The sequence below is a fragment of the Mustela lutreola genome, chromosome 4 (genome assembly GCF_030435805.1).
Source record: "Mustela lutreola isolate mMusLut2 chromosome 4, mMusLut2.pri, whole genome shotgun sequence".
Lineage (NCBI taxonomy): Eukaryota > Metazoa > Chordata > Mammalia > Carnivora > Mustelidae > Mustela > Mustela lutreola.
In genome coordinates, this window is record NC_081293.1 from 19,151,262 (window position 1) to 19,165,811 (window position 14,550).

General features: G+C 41.6%; 1 protein-coding gene across 1 annotated transcript in view; it reads right to left on the minus strand.

The window, feature by feature from the left end:
* The window catches only part of RBM20 (RNA binding motif protein 20), a 187,670-nt gene extending 173,226 nt beyond the window's left edge, over window positions 1–14,444 (minus strand). The window contains exon 1 of the mRNA XM_059173233.1: window positions 13,950–14,444. Coding sequence (XP_059029216.1) covers window positions 13,950–14,146 — 197 coding nt within the window. The 5' untranslated portion in view covers window positions 14,147–14,444. The remainder of the gene's footprint in view (window positions 1–13,949) is intronic.
* Window positions 14,445–14,550: the final 106 nt, after the last annotated feature.

The following is a 14,550-nucleotide window of genomic DNA, read 5'->3' on the forward strand; positions in this document are numbered from 1 at the left end:
TTTACTTATAATAGCCTAAACCTGGAAACCACCTAGATAAACATCAGCAGGTGAGTGGGTAAACCATTTATGATAAATCCATAAGACGGAATACGGCTCCACAATAAAAAGGACCACACTTTTGATATATGCCCCCAAAAGGATGAACCTAAAATCGTATGTAGCAGGGCACCTGAACGGCTCAGCAGGTTAAAGTCTCTGCCTTCGGCTCAGGTCATGATCCCAGGGTCCCAGGGTGGAGCCCCTCATCGGGCTTTCTGCTCGGTGGGGAGCCGGCTTCCTCCTCTCTCTGCCTGCTTCTCTGCCTAATTGTGATCTCTGTCAAATAAATAAATGAGATCTTTAAAAAAAAAAAAAAATATGTAGCAGAAAACCCCACAGAAGGAGAAAATATTTGCAAATAATGTATCTGCTAAGAATCTAGTATCCTGGGGTGCCTGGGTGGCTCAGTGGGTTAGGCCTCTGCCTTCGGCTCAGGGCTTTCTGCTCAGCGGGGTACCTGCTTCCCCCTTCTCTCTGCCTGCCTCTCCGCCTAGTATCCAGACTTTATAAAAGACTCTTATAATTTCACAAAAATGATAAACAACTAAGTTTTTAAAATGGACAAAGGACTTGAAGACATATTCTTCTGGAGGAGATATACAAATTGTCTTGTTACACATGAAAGGACACTCCACATCATCAGTCATTATGGAAATACAAATAAAAATGACATGCCACTTTATACCCACTAGGGTGGCCATAGTTAAAAAAAAAAAGAAAATAACAAGTGTTGGCAAGGTTGTGGAGAAATAAGAATACTTCATTAGGTGGTGATGGGAATAGAAAATGGTGCAGCTACTTTGGGAAAGAGTTGGAAGGTTCCTCAATAAATTAAACACAGAATTACCATATGACTCAGCAATTCCGCTCCCAGATATATACCCAAAAGAATTAAAAACAGATGTCCAAACAAAAACGTATACATAAATGTATACGTTTACATAACATATACATAAATGTATACATAAATGTTCACTATTCACAGTAGTTGAAAAGTAGAATAAACCCAAATCCACCAACTAATGAATGGATAAAAGCTGTCTGTCCAGACAGTGGAATATTATTCAGCAATAAAAAGAAAGTACTAATACAGGCTACAACATGGGTTAACCTTAACATTATGCTAGGGAGGTGCCTGCGTGGCTCAGCTGGTTAAGTAACCAACTCTTGATTTCGGCTCAGGTCATGATCTCAGGGTTCTGGGATCAAACCCCAAGTTGGGCTCCGGACTCAGAGGAGAGATTGCTTCAAGATTCTCTCTCCCTTTGCCTTCCTCTCTCACACACAAATAAGTAAATAAATCTTTTTTTAAAAAATGCTAAGAGAAAGAAAGCGTGATACAAAAGTTCACATACAGTATGGTTCCATTTATACGAAATGTCCAGGATAGGCAAATCCATGGAGACAGAAAAGAGATTAGTCATTGTCAGGGGCCTGGGTGGTGGAGGGAATGGTGAATTTGCTTAATGGGGTCAGGGTTTCCTTTTGGGGTGATGCAAATGCTCTGGAGCTAGAAAGTGGTAATGGTTGCACAACCTTGCGAATGTACTAAGTACCACTGAACTACACTTGAAAATAGCTAAAATGGGGGTGCCTGGCTGGCTCAGTCAGTAGACATATGACTCTTGATCTCAGGGTCGTGAGTTCAAACCTCACGTTGGTCACAAAGATTACTTTTAAAAAATAAAAATAAATTTGAAAAGTAAAACAGCTAAAATGGTCAATGTTATGTTATGTGTATTTTGTCAGAATTTTAAAATATATGTATTTCCTGGAAAAAATCATTATGTTGAATGAAAGAAACCAGGCCAAAAAAAAACCCACCAAAAAAACCAAAAAACCAACAAACAAAAAACCACCACATCAACAACTATGATTCCATTTGTATAAAATTCTAGAAAATGTAAAAACTCAACTCATCACTTACAGTAATGGAAAGCAGATCAGCAGCTACCTGGGAAGAAAGAGGGTTAAAGGAAAGAGCAAAGGATAAATCATAGGGATGCCTGGGTGGCTCAGTGGGTAAAGCCTCTGCCTTCAGCTCAGGTCATGATCTCAGGGTCCTGGGATTGAGGCCCACATCAGGTTCTCTTCCCTCTCTCAATCTGCCTCCCTCTCTACCCACTTGTGATCTCTGTCTGTCAAATCAACAAATAAAATCTTAAAAAAAAAAAAAAAAAGACAAAGAAATTTTCAGGGGTAATAAAAATGTTTACTATCTTAATTATTTGAAGGATGCTTTAAACATGCCCAGCTTAGTGTATTTCAATTATACCTCAGTAAAGCTGAAAAAAGACAAAAAAATGTTTTAAAAATTATCACTGGACCTCTGAATTCTTAGACTTACTAAATTTGTATCTGAAATACACTGAGAAACTCACTGTTTAAAAGATCTTTACTGTATACCCTTTCACAGGCAAACAATCCTTCTCTAACTTACTGACTCAATAAGTCCTGTTACTACATACGATGGTGTCTTAAAGCAAAAGGACACCTGTGACCAAGTTAACTAAGACCATTCACCATGTGTCTACTGGAGACTAAGCAAACTTGATGTTGCCACATTTCTAGTCAGGAATCCTTGCTATTTATAGGAACCTAGCATACTTAAATCATTGCTGAATCCCATTTTTTTGAATTGGTTTAAAAATGGTGTGGTAGAACTTGGCAGACGCTCTCTTCGCAAATCAAACTGTCCTATCTGTTATGACTTTAGCACATGCTGAGAGGATTATAAGTGTTTATATACTCTCTGTGAGCATCAAATTCAGGTCTTGCCTAACACGCATAACAAGCAGAGTAAGACAGCAAATCAAATACCAGAGTCCGACTTGCTAATGGAATTTAAATTGGGATATGGATTTCACTTTAAAGGCACACTTGAAGCTACAAGGGGGGAAAAAAAGGGAAAAAGAAACAGGAAAGTATGTTTTTAATTGGAATGTTTAGTTTATCTCAAATTCAATTGGACACCCTTCAGATTAATTTCAGCAAAGTTTTTCTATAATATTTTCTTTGTAAGTGATGGGTTTTCCATAAATTATTTTGAGGACACAGCTATTTACATAGAGAGGATATGATCACCATAATTTACAGAGCATTCTCTCATTCCAGCCTCATACCACCAGCTGCTTCGTAAATATTATTTTTTTTAGTTTTGCTGAGTCCTGGTAAGTTTCTGACTTGATTTCCTCATTTGTAAAATGAGGAGAATAGCAGCACCTACCTCATAGGATTATAGACAGATTAAATGATTAAATGGACTTAGCATGCACAAGGTACTTAGAACAGTAAGTGGCACCCAGGAAGCACCCAATGAGTATGAGTAGTTACTCACTTTATTATTGTTCCCTTTTACAGATGAGAACACTGAGGCTCAGTGTTAGTTAGTGGTGGCAAAGCTGACTCTAGAACATAGAGCAGGCTTGCTTTTGATTCTTTTCACTACTCCACACCACTCTCCCCACCCATACATATTTTGTGCATGAAAATAAGAGTACCAATCTGGAAGAGGCAAAAATAGCTCTGTAATTTAAATCTAAAAAGCATGAACACACTGGTAGTCACAGACCCACTCCAGGACTCACCCAGTTTAGGCTCCTGGGCAAGTCATCAGTCATTTTTAAAGTCAGCTTCATATCATGATCTTGAAGAGGAAGATAAAAGGTTTCTGCGAAGAGCTGACTTAGTTTCAAGAGGATGCCTGAAACACCGTGGGAGCAAGCAAATATCACATCAGCATCCATTCGTGCCGTTAGGATGAAAAGGGATTTATACTCACTCTGTATGGATGTTAGAAAGTACTGCAGCCTGTGACAAAATGTGTGCCTCGGAGGTTAAGTGGGAAGTGAGGTTCCTAAAAGTCAGGATCCTAGCAAGTCAGGATTAGAAAAACCCAGAGTCCCCAGGAAATTCCCGAGGGAAGGTCCAATGCACACATATTTGCAAGGCCAACTGTTTTAAACTATACACCCAAACTAACCCATTCTAAAGTGATATTTATTTATCATTTCCGTCCCATTTTTTATGGAAGGGGACTTTTAAAAATATGGTCAAATTAAAAGATAAAGCCATGAGGGGCACCTGGCTGGCTCAGTCTGTAGGGCACATGATTCTCAATCTTGGGGTCATGAGTTCAAGCCCACATTGGACGTAGAGCTTAAAAAGAGAAATAAAATATATATATTTTTAAAAAGATAAATCCACGAGGTGAAAGTTTGTTGGCAAACAGTATATTCAGAGGGTTTCACAGTATCACTCTTACAGACAGCTTACTAATCACAAAGAGAAAAACATCCCGTTACAATGGAGAGGTCTGGAGGTGACCTCGTGAACCAAGATCAAACTTAAGGGAACACACAGCACCCACTGCAGATCCTGCCCAAAATGCTTAACCGAAATCTGGTCATGAGGGAAGAATTTGCCTATCCAGATCAAGGCTCATTCTACAGAAGCCTGGCATCTTCTGTTATGAAGAACAGAAAAAATGTGGGTACAGTTGCTAACTTTATTTATTTATTTATTTATCTATAAAAGACATTTATTTATTTTATTTATTTGTTTTTAAAAGATATTTATTTATTTATTTGACAGAGAGAGACCGCGGGAAAGGGAACACAAGCAGGGGGAGTAGGAGGGGGGCATGAGAGAGGAAGAAGCAGGCTTCCCACCCAGCAGGGAGCCCAACACCGGTGTCCTAGGACCCTAGGATCATGGCCTGAGCCAAAAGCAAATGCTTAATGACTGAGCTACCCAGGGGCCCCTAAAAAGGCATTTTTAAACGAATGCACTTGTGAGTCTGAGCCAGGGGGTTTTAAAAAGAACTACTGGGTGACATTTTTCTGACAAATAGAAAAAGTTAAAATCTAGTGCTCATTAGATAAAAATTTTTAAGATCAATTTTCTGTGAATAATAGAACTACAGTTATGGAACTTATTTTCAAATAGTTCTGGAACCAAAAAGAAAAAAAAAAAGTGCTGCCCGGCTTGTTTGGCAGGACGGAATAGGGCATGAGATGCTCTGGAGAGCCCAGTCTACGGTCACATGCAGAAAAACCAACGGGCTGGGGGAAGAGGGTAATGGAGAGGCGATGACATACCTAAGGATATTATTCACGTCCCTTTGGGGGATCTGAGCACACTAGAATCAGTTGATAAATGGAGAATGTATGAATGTTCTCCATTTCTCTCTTCCCCACCTTCAGGCACACAAAAGGGAAACCTAGCAGAAAACTCAATAAACAGAGAGGTCAGGATTCCTTTTCCAACCTACTACTACCCTTGCTGTGTGACCTTGAATAATTCACTTGACTTCTCTGATGCTCACTTGCCTTACCTAGAAAATCAGGAAGGCTGGGCTAAAGCAGCCCTCAGATGCCTTCTAGACCCAAAGTCTAAGATGTAAATGGGCAGTTCTGTCTTAAAGATGGTGTACAGCCAATAGGAAATGTCTGTTCCTAGTTTTGTTTTTTTAAAAAGAGAAAGTTTTGGGGACGCCTGGGTGGCTCAGTTGGTTAAGCCGCTGCCTTCAGCTCAGGTCATGATCTCAGGGTTCTGGCATTGAGTCCCACATGGGTCTCCTTGCTCAGCGGGGAGTCTGCTTCTCTCTCTGCCTCTGCCTGCCACTTGGCATGCTTGTGCACTCTCTCTTTCTCTCTCTCTCCTCTGACAAATAAATAAATAAATAAATAAAAATCTCCTTTAAATAAATAAATAAAAATAGAAAGCTTTCTTTTCTCTGATAATAAAATTTCCATAAGAGACTCTTAATCTCAGGAAAAAATCTGAGGGTTGCTGGAGTGGAGGGGGTTGGGAGGGATGGGGTGGCTGCGTGATGGACATGGGGGGGTGGTATGTGCTATAGTGAGAGCTGTGAATTGTGTAAGACTGATGAATCACAGACCTGTATCCCTGAAACAAATATTATATGTTAATAAAAATAGTTCATTAATTAATTAATATTCACACACTGAAAAAAAGTAGCAGTTATTTTTTTTTAAAAACCCTATAATTGAATCACCTGGAGTCAGAACTACTGTTAGCATCTACTTCTTTAGATGATTTTCCAGAATTGTGGCCACCCCACAACACACACACACCCACATTCATTTTTTTTTTAATGTGAAATTCCTTGTATACATGCTATTTGTCATTTTTAGTTAACAATACTGTAGTCCATATTATTTTCTATCCCATATTAATGAATATAAGGTAACAGAATTACATGCACACAATTTGTTTTCCCAGCTGGAAAACTTTCACACGGTTTCTAATTTCGTGCTCTCGCAAACAGTGTTGCAGGAACTATCCTTACATTCCTCTTCAGTATGTCTTTACCTGAAAGTCTCCAAAGCAAGATTTAGTCTACAAATCAAGACACAGCTCATTCCCTTTCTGTGCAGAAGGTTAAAAAAATATATATCTTTTCAAGTTTCAGGTAAAGACTCTCCTAACAGCAGTCTATGGGTGACGCGGCCAGTCCCGAGGACGCAGGGCGCGGAGGAGACCCAGTCCGTGGGAGGGTCTGGATACAACAGTTGGTCTCTTCAAGGAGGCCACACAGAAACCTGAGGCTCAGCTTTGGACACCCATGATCTCTTCGCGAAATGTTTTTTAGGCCGCGAGGTGGGACGGACTGACGGCACCACGGGGTAGCGGACGGAGTCCGGGCAGCCCCGCCCCAAAGGACACTGGCAGGTCCTGTTTATGGTTTGTGCTTCTGAAAATAATACCATCACCACAGTCCCACCAAACTGTGCTGAACGCAATGTCCAGCTTAGACAGATGAAAATTATTGCATCTGCCTCCTGCATTGAAAACTCTTCTTTGCAAGTTCTAGTAGTCACTTCAACCTTCCCACGTAATTAACATTCTCAAATAATTTTATTTTCTTTTTAAAAATTTCTAGTGATCAGCAAACAGTACAAAATGTTTGTCTTTCCACTGATGCCTCTATCTATTTTTCTGACTTAAAATTGTGACACTGATCCAAATACACTTTGCAAATGTTCCAGGAAGCATTGGGCTCCGTTTTATAATTACTGTTGTTTTCATGTGTGCACAGACTCACAAACATATACCTATACCCATGCCTAAAATGTAACTGATATGGGATAGATTCCTTATCAGATGTATAGGAGAGGGGTGGCAATCTACATTGATGAAACTTCAGCAATATTCCTGGTGATTCACATACTTTTATTCTCCAAAGAGCCTGTCATTGATCATTTCCAATCCCTGAAGAGGATGGATTAAGAAGGTTAATTGGCTTGTCCAGGTCAATCACTCCCAGTCCAGGGTTTTCTTTTCTGCTCTGACCTTTTCTGTCAGAAACCCCATAATTATTGTAGAGCAATGACGTGCATTTTACACTCTGCAACACCAGGCAGATCCTAGATCATTTTATTCATTAACAAACTCAAAGTAAACTAGAAGAAGTAACTTAGTGAAATTAAAACACCTTTAAAATACAGTATAGATTACTGTACTGTCTACTCCTCTAGCTTCATGATGTTGGAGTTTAGAGGCAGATCTAATAAGAGCCAAAAACGTATTTGGGAAACAATCTAGAAACAAGCTGCAAAACCGGGGAAGTGTTTAAGATGTCCGGCCTGCCGTGAGTGAAGGTTTCCAGGTTCAGGCTGGAAAGGGAAGTAGTAACTGAGAACTGATGGGTCATTACTGCAATCAGGAGAAAGCAGCTGCATAGAAAGGGCAGGAGCAAAGGGCCCTGATTCATCCTTAAAGCCAGTACCCCCATTAAAGAAAGGAAACGCGGCGTGAAGACTGCCTTCACGGGTCTTCACGACAGCCACCCTTAAACACACGCATGACCCTCAGCCTCTTGTTTCTGAACACATGGAAAGATCTATTGGCCAAACTGAACTGCAAGTTATTAACACATCCCCACGCAAGTTGTTTAACGGCTCCTTTTGCTCATAAAGTACATTCACATCAATTTGTACCCCCACCCCCCACCCCCGACAGATGTGCTGTCATCGAGTTGGAAAAGTTGCCTTGTAAACCATCAGGGGACTTATTTATAAAATCCAGCAGGAATGGCAGAAAAGAGGAAGATCAATTAACTTGGCTGTAACTTCTGCCACTGTAAAGACTTTATCATATTAGATGAATATGTGTGTCATATCCAAAATACTGGGGGCGGCGGGCCCTCACCACCTCCTCAAACAGCTGGCCGTGCTGACTTGCACCCAAATTTGCTGTCTGTAAATGTTGAAGACTGAAACCTTAGTTGGGTGGAATTTAAAGTGACCACCCACTGAGCCGGGCAAACTATCAGCCCACCACCAATACCCTGTAGGTGCTGCTGGAAGCCAAATTCACATCCCTAATTCAAAAATGTGCCTTTTTAGTTAAAGTCAGGATTTCCCAGTCTTCCCACCGGTGGAAATAAGCAATAGTAGGCTTCCAGTATATCACGCATTTCAGGCAAGATCCAGCCAGATTCATTAACCAGAAAGGGAACTGCCACGTGCTCCCTTCTACAAACCACTCATTACCATCTTTGCCCTGATTCTGGAATACGGATCACTTCACTTTCTGCAAAATTTTCAATGTTCTATTCTAAACAGCTACGAGTCACTCACACTAGTTGTGGATCCAAGCAACTTTCCCTATTAAAATACACAAGATCCTTGGGCGCCTGGGTGGCTCAGTAGGTTAAAGCCTCTGCCTTCCGCTCAGGTCAGGATCTCAGGGTCCTGGGATCGAGCCCCGCATCAGGCTCTCTGCTCAGTAGGGAGTCTGCTTCCCCCCTCTCTCTCTGCCTGCCTCTCTGCCTACTCGTAATCTCCATCTGTCAAATAAATAAGTAAAATCTTTAAAAAAAAAAAGATTAAAAAAAAATAATAAAATAAAATATACAAGATCCTATCAGTCCGACCATCCTAAACAAGAAAAGTACTGTGTGGCAGGAAATAAAAATCAGATTAAGTGGAATTTTGTAACACAGGAGACCCCTTTAAGCTTCTGTCTGGCAGGGGGATCAGGGTAGAGGAAGGGTGAGGGGTGCCCTGTCCCCCAATATCTCTCTGGAGTTTTAAGTTCACTTTCTCAAGCTTCTTCCCATTCTTGCTTTCTGTGTGTAGTGTCCTCCGTGTTATTCTATCCCTGGGTTAGACCCCAGTTCCTAACATTTTTTAGATTCTTGTTTATCAGTGCTGTGAATTGAGCTATCTTGGTTTGTTTACTTAAGGATTAGCTGTTATGGGCAGGGAAGAAATATTAGTTTAACTGGAATCAAGAAACCTGCAGCCACAAGAAAAATAAATCAGAGAAAGAGAGAGAAACTAGAAAATGAAGGGTCATTTTACTGTGAGTCAGTCACGGTGGGGTTTTTCTTCCTGGTGATTAGATTATAAGGACAGGCAAAGAGATCTTAACAGATCAGAATCCAATTCCAATAGACAGATCTGGGCTTTTAAAATTATTAACTTGACAAACTGCTAAAAAGCTAACAAAAGAATAAGTGGATAGAAGAATGAAATGGGTGACAATTTTTCTCTCCCCCCCCTCCCCCACAGCACTGGCATTATTAAGCTCTGTGTTCTCCATATGTATAGCCACTTACCATGACTAATGGGAATAATGTACTACATTTCATAATACTGATCTCTTTGGCAATTTGAAAAAAAAAAACTCATAACTGGATAGCTATACTTGTGATCTCAAAATGCTTAACCACAAACAACCCTAAAGGAAAAATTTTTAAGAAAAAAGAATACCTTTCTAGAGAAGCAAAGAAACTTTTTAGAATGCTAAGAAAAGAACCCACTCTCTCTCCTTCCCTGTTTTGGGTAAACACTTAATCCTCTCAGATGTTTCCTCCTGCTGAATACTTGTCCTACGTGCAGTTTAAGATTGTGTCCAAAATTTTCAAAATTCCTTCTACAAGTGCATCCTTGTTTTCCCTAAAAATGGACTCAAACTGATGTTAGAAATTGGCACAAATGTTAGAAATTCCATCCTCTTTCCAGAAAAGGACCAAGTATGAGTGTGAGGTAATGTCCGTTTTTGGCAAATTCTTATTTCCTCCCCGATTCTGGATGTAATTGTCAGCATGCCCATCAAAGCGCATGGACATCATACATAGCTTGCCTCCATATTGTTCCCTGAGAGTTACATGGAACGTCTTCCAAATGCAGAATGTCTGTAAAATTATCTGCAAGCAGAATAAATACTTGTCACATTTCTATACTGAATCCTTGCTCTTATCTGCAAGCAGAATAAATACTTATCACATTTTCTATATTGAATCCTTGCTCTGAAAACAGTAAACCAGGACCCTAAAGCAATGCAGAAAACTACAACCTAAGAAATCAAAGCTAGGTTAGATCCTCCTAAGTCATGAACACATGCAAGTGACAGTCTCTATCAAATTCTAAACCAAAACCTTTTCTATTTTTATAATTGATTTTTATTTGTTGCTTATCCAAATAATCTGAAAGGAAACAAAATAACTTACCTATACTCAAATGTACAATCTGATATCATGCATTAGGTACTAATATTTTGCTGCAAGTCAAATAATTTAGGCAAATCACCTATGCGTTCACCTTACAAAAGGTGTGTGTGTGCTTCTTTGGCTAATTTTTAGCATGACTAGTGGCACTTTATATTTAACATCTGACAACTGATTTCAATATTTCACACAGAATTGACTATTTCCATTTGGAAGAAAGTTTTAAAAGGTACAACCTAAATTTTCATGTCTGCCGTCTGTCAGGGTTAATAAATAACTTCTCATGAGTCAAGAATTAGGTTTGATTTGAAAGCACAAAATTAAAATGTAAAATACTTTTGGAAATAAAATATTTTGAATGTTTAAGGAGGTAAGTCCTTATAAAACATTCACCAAAACACATCAGTCAGTGTTGTCTTACTTCTGGTAATATGGCGAATATATATATTTTTTAAGTCATCAAATTATTCTGATTTCCTAAGCTCATCCTAAATCTCCTTTGAAGTTATTATTTATCTTTTTTATTGCCCGCATGGATTACACAATGCTTTACATCTTACCCAATAATATCTTCACAGTGGCCAACTCGGAGAATACAAATTTAAAACAAAGATCTTGCAAGATGCAAGTTATATGTCTAAACGAGGCTGATAATCTATAGAGGTGATGCCAATATTGGCCAGGAGTCAGGGGTTAATATGAGCAGAAAGGTCATGGGCGATTCTTGACTGACACTAAGAACACAGTAATAAAAAACCTAAGTACACCAGAGTCAAACAAAAGTACTGTACCAAAATGAACTGTTGAGGCATTCTTCCTGAGTACCGAGACTGGCTTCCATAAAACAAATATCAAAATCAGTCTCATTATCCATCATACCAGGTCATGTGTTTAGCTACTTAAATGTAGTATACGGCAGTTCTCCTAAGACCAAATATGACACACGTAAGTAGAAGAGGCTTTTATTACGATCACGACTATTACTTTATCATAGCCCTTGATATCATAGCCCTTGCATTCTCTAAAATGCAAGCCGATATAAATGAAAACCATTAACACGGATGTTAAGAAGTTAAAACAATTCTTGTAATCCTCAAACGTGACGCACATGAAAAAGATTGATATCGCCATCATTTTTGAAAGAGTTGAAAACTTCTCCTCTTACGAATTACATAATGACCTCGCTAAAATAGCTAGAAGAAACAAAGGTTCCCCAATAAAATGTCTTTAATATGCGATCCACTAGAGAAGAATTTTATCCAAAGCTCTAGCTCACAAAATTTTCAATCAAGATGCGGGCACTTCATTTTGTGGCTGAGGGCAATCTCCCCACCAGGTTTTCTCAAAGATGGCTGATGCAAACAGCACCTCAGAACTACATTAAAAATGGTTGCTCAGATTAAATTATGCAAACGTAGTTGCAAAATAACCTGCTCAAGTTTCAGCGCATTTAAGATGGACCTGCAAAGCATTTGCCATGTTACGCCTGGTTCCAGTGGAATTTCAGCAGGTTCTGAGGGAAGCAAACCCCAAATCATCCTCAAAAAGAATGTTTTTGAAATATTAAGTGCACAAACATCCAATTCCATGGGTACGATCACCAACCCGCCTTCAACCTGTCCTCTGAACACTGATCTGTCACCAGTGCAAAACAAGCAGATCCATCATGCACTTCTTGAAGTCTTCATCCTGGGCTCTTAGCTGAAGGGGGCATCTTTGAAAGGTTCTTAGCTACTAACGTAAGATATTCCAGAGATAGAATTTTAAGAAAATGGGTTAACAGGGTAAATCAGACACCTATCTACAAAGATATTTCGGTGAACATAAAATTCCTAGCTTTTTCTGAATTAAAAGTAAATGCTAGGAAAACGCATGGTGATTACAGTATCAAAGCAAACTCAATAAATTTAATGGGTAGCCTAATCTCAAGTCACAGAACACTGGCTCGATAGCACATTAGATGTTTTCCAATTAATAATTGGTCAATTAGTATTTTTTTTAGTCAAGAAACTTTAGATTTTAAACATTTTTTCTCTGTTTATATTTATATTAAGAACTAAAAGATACATTTTAATTAATGATGTGCTTAAACTGTCAATCATATGTAGTTAACTCTTAGCTTAAATGACTTGCAAAACAATAGGAACAAAATAATATTTTCATGTTCAAGGAGTTAGCAATTTGCTAGTTGTCGAGAGTCAGATAAAATCAAATTAAAGCACAAAGTTATCACAGATGGAAACTTTAGTATTCCACCAGTCAAAAAAGGGGAACCATTTTGTTCAGAAATATGACACCCGCGGTTTTTTATGTCAAACTTGAATTTTCATTATTCTCTCTATTCTTTCTAAAGTCGGTCTTTAAAGCAGGATTTAAGTGCCATTTACTTCCACTTACAACCCATTACTGGTTATTTCTCTTACTGCATTTTCAAACGTTTCTGTAACTCAAAGCATCATTATGGCCACGCTGAACGCCCTCCCCCTTTCCACACGGCTGACTTTGCTGTACGTCTGTGCATTTCTCCAGCATCGTCAATTTCACCCAAGCGTTCATCATTCAGACTTTTCTCCACTTCTTAAACCAGTTTTGACTTCAGTACAAGCCGAGGGAACCCTTCAGGAAAATAAAGGTCCTTCAAACAAACCAACATTCTAGGCCTTAAACTTTCAAACAAAATCTCGAAAGAACCAACAAAACATCCCCGTTTTACTGTTACGCCTCCCAAAATGGGCTGAAAGACCTTCTCAGAGCCTGTGGACCACCCCCAACCTACTCACGCGTCGGGAAGGCCACCTCCTAAGATTAGCACAGCACCCAAACCGCAAGATGGTAACATTCATGCGAAACCGTGGCGCGGCTGAGAACTCTTCTTCGCAAGGGCCTCCTTGAAAAGCTTAAACACTTCTTTTAGAGCGAAGCAAATTGTGCTGTTTACAGACCCTCACCATTCTTGCCCCCCCCCACCCCGATGCCAAGGACCGACTACCCCAGGGGTACCATGAAAGGCGGCTGCTTCGGGGCGGCATTTTTCTTACACACCCTCACCGGCGCACACACACTCACACACGGCTCTCCGTACATTGCAGCGGCCTCTGGGACCAGAAAGATGAACTAGAGTGTCTGGGCTATTTTCCCCCAATTTGAGCTATTTTGATTCAAAATACCCAGTAACGTCCCTGAAGGGAAAGAGGATAATTATGGAAAAACAAAATTATTTTCCGCAAATAACTTGGCTTCCCTGTCCCCGACCTCACAAATAGCCAGAATGACACCGACTCCGCCGAGAGAGGACAGAAAAACTTCAAACGCAAGGCGGCCGCGCGGAGTTCAGCAGCGACAAGAGAGATGAAGCCCGACACCGGGGCGCCCGGGGCGTGTCCCCCAAGCACACCCGGGGTCTCCCCTCCGCTTTCCCTCCTCTTACTTTTGGATGATCTGCGGTAGGCCGGCTGGGGGCGGCGGCGGCGGCGGCGGCGGCTGCATTCCTCTCGGACCTGGGGGCGCAGTGGGCGCGGGGGGCGCAGGGGGCGCCGGAGCCCCCGGTACGCTGCGGGCATCTCTGTCCGGTTGCTCGGGGCCGCTGGGATCCGCGTCCTGGCTCATGGCTGCGGCCAGCACCATGTGAGGCGACACCGGCCCCGGGCTCGAGGCGAGAGAGCGCGCGCGAAGGGCGGCCCCGGGGCACGGGCGGTCACTGGCCGGGGTCCCCGTGCCCAGTCCCCTTGTCCTTCCCGGTGGCGCGGGGAGGAGACGCGAGGGGCGGGGAGGAGGCAGTCCCGGCGGCGCCGCCTCCTCCTCCTCCTCCCGCCGCTCCCGCTAGCTCCGCGGGGCCACGCGGGGGCGGGGGCCAGGGGGCGTCTCCGGTCCGGCGGGAGCCGCTCGGCCCCCGGGGCTGCTGCGCGCCGGGGTGGTCCGGGGAGCTCTGTCCGCGGACCGGAGCGCGGCCAGCCGAGAGCGGCGCGGCGCACGCCACCCGCCGCCGTGCGCCCTCAGAATGCGCGGTCCGGCTCTCCGCAGCGCAGCGC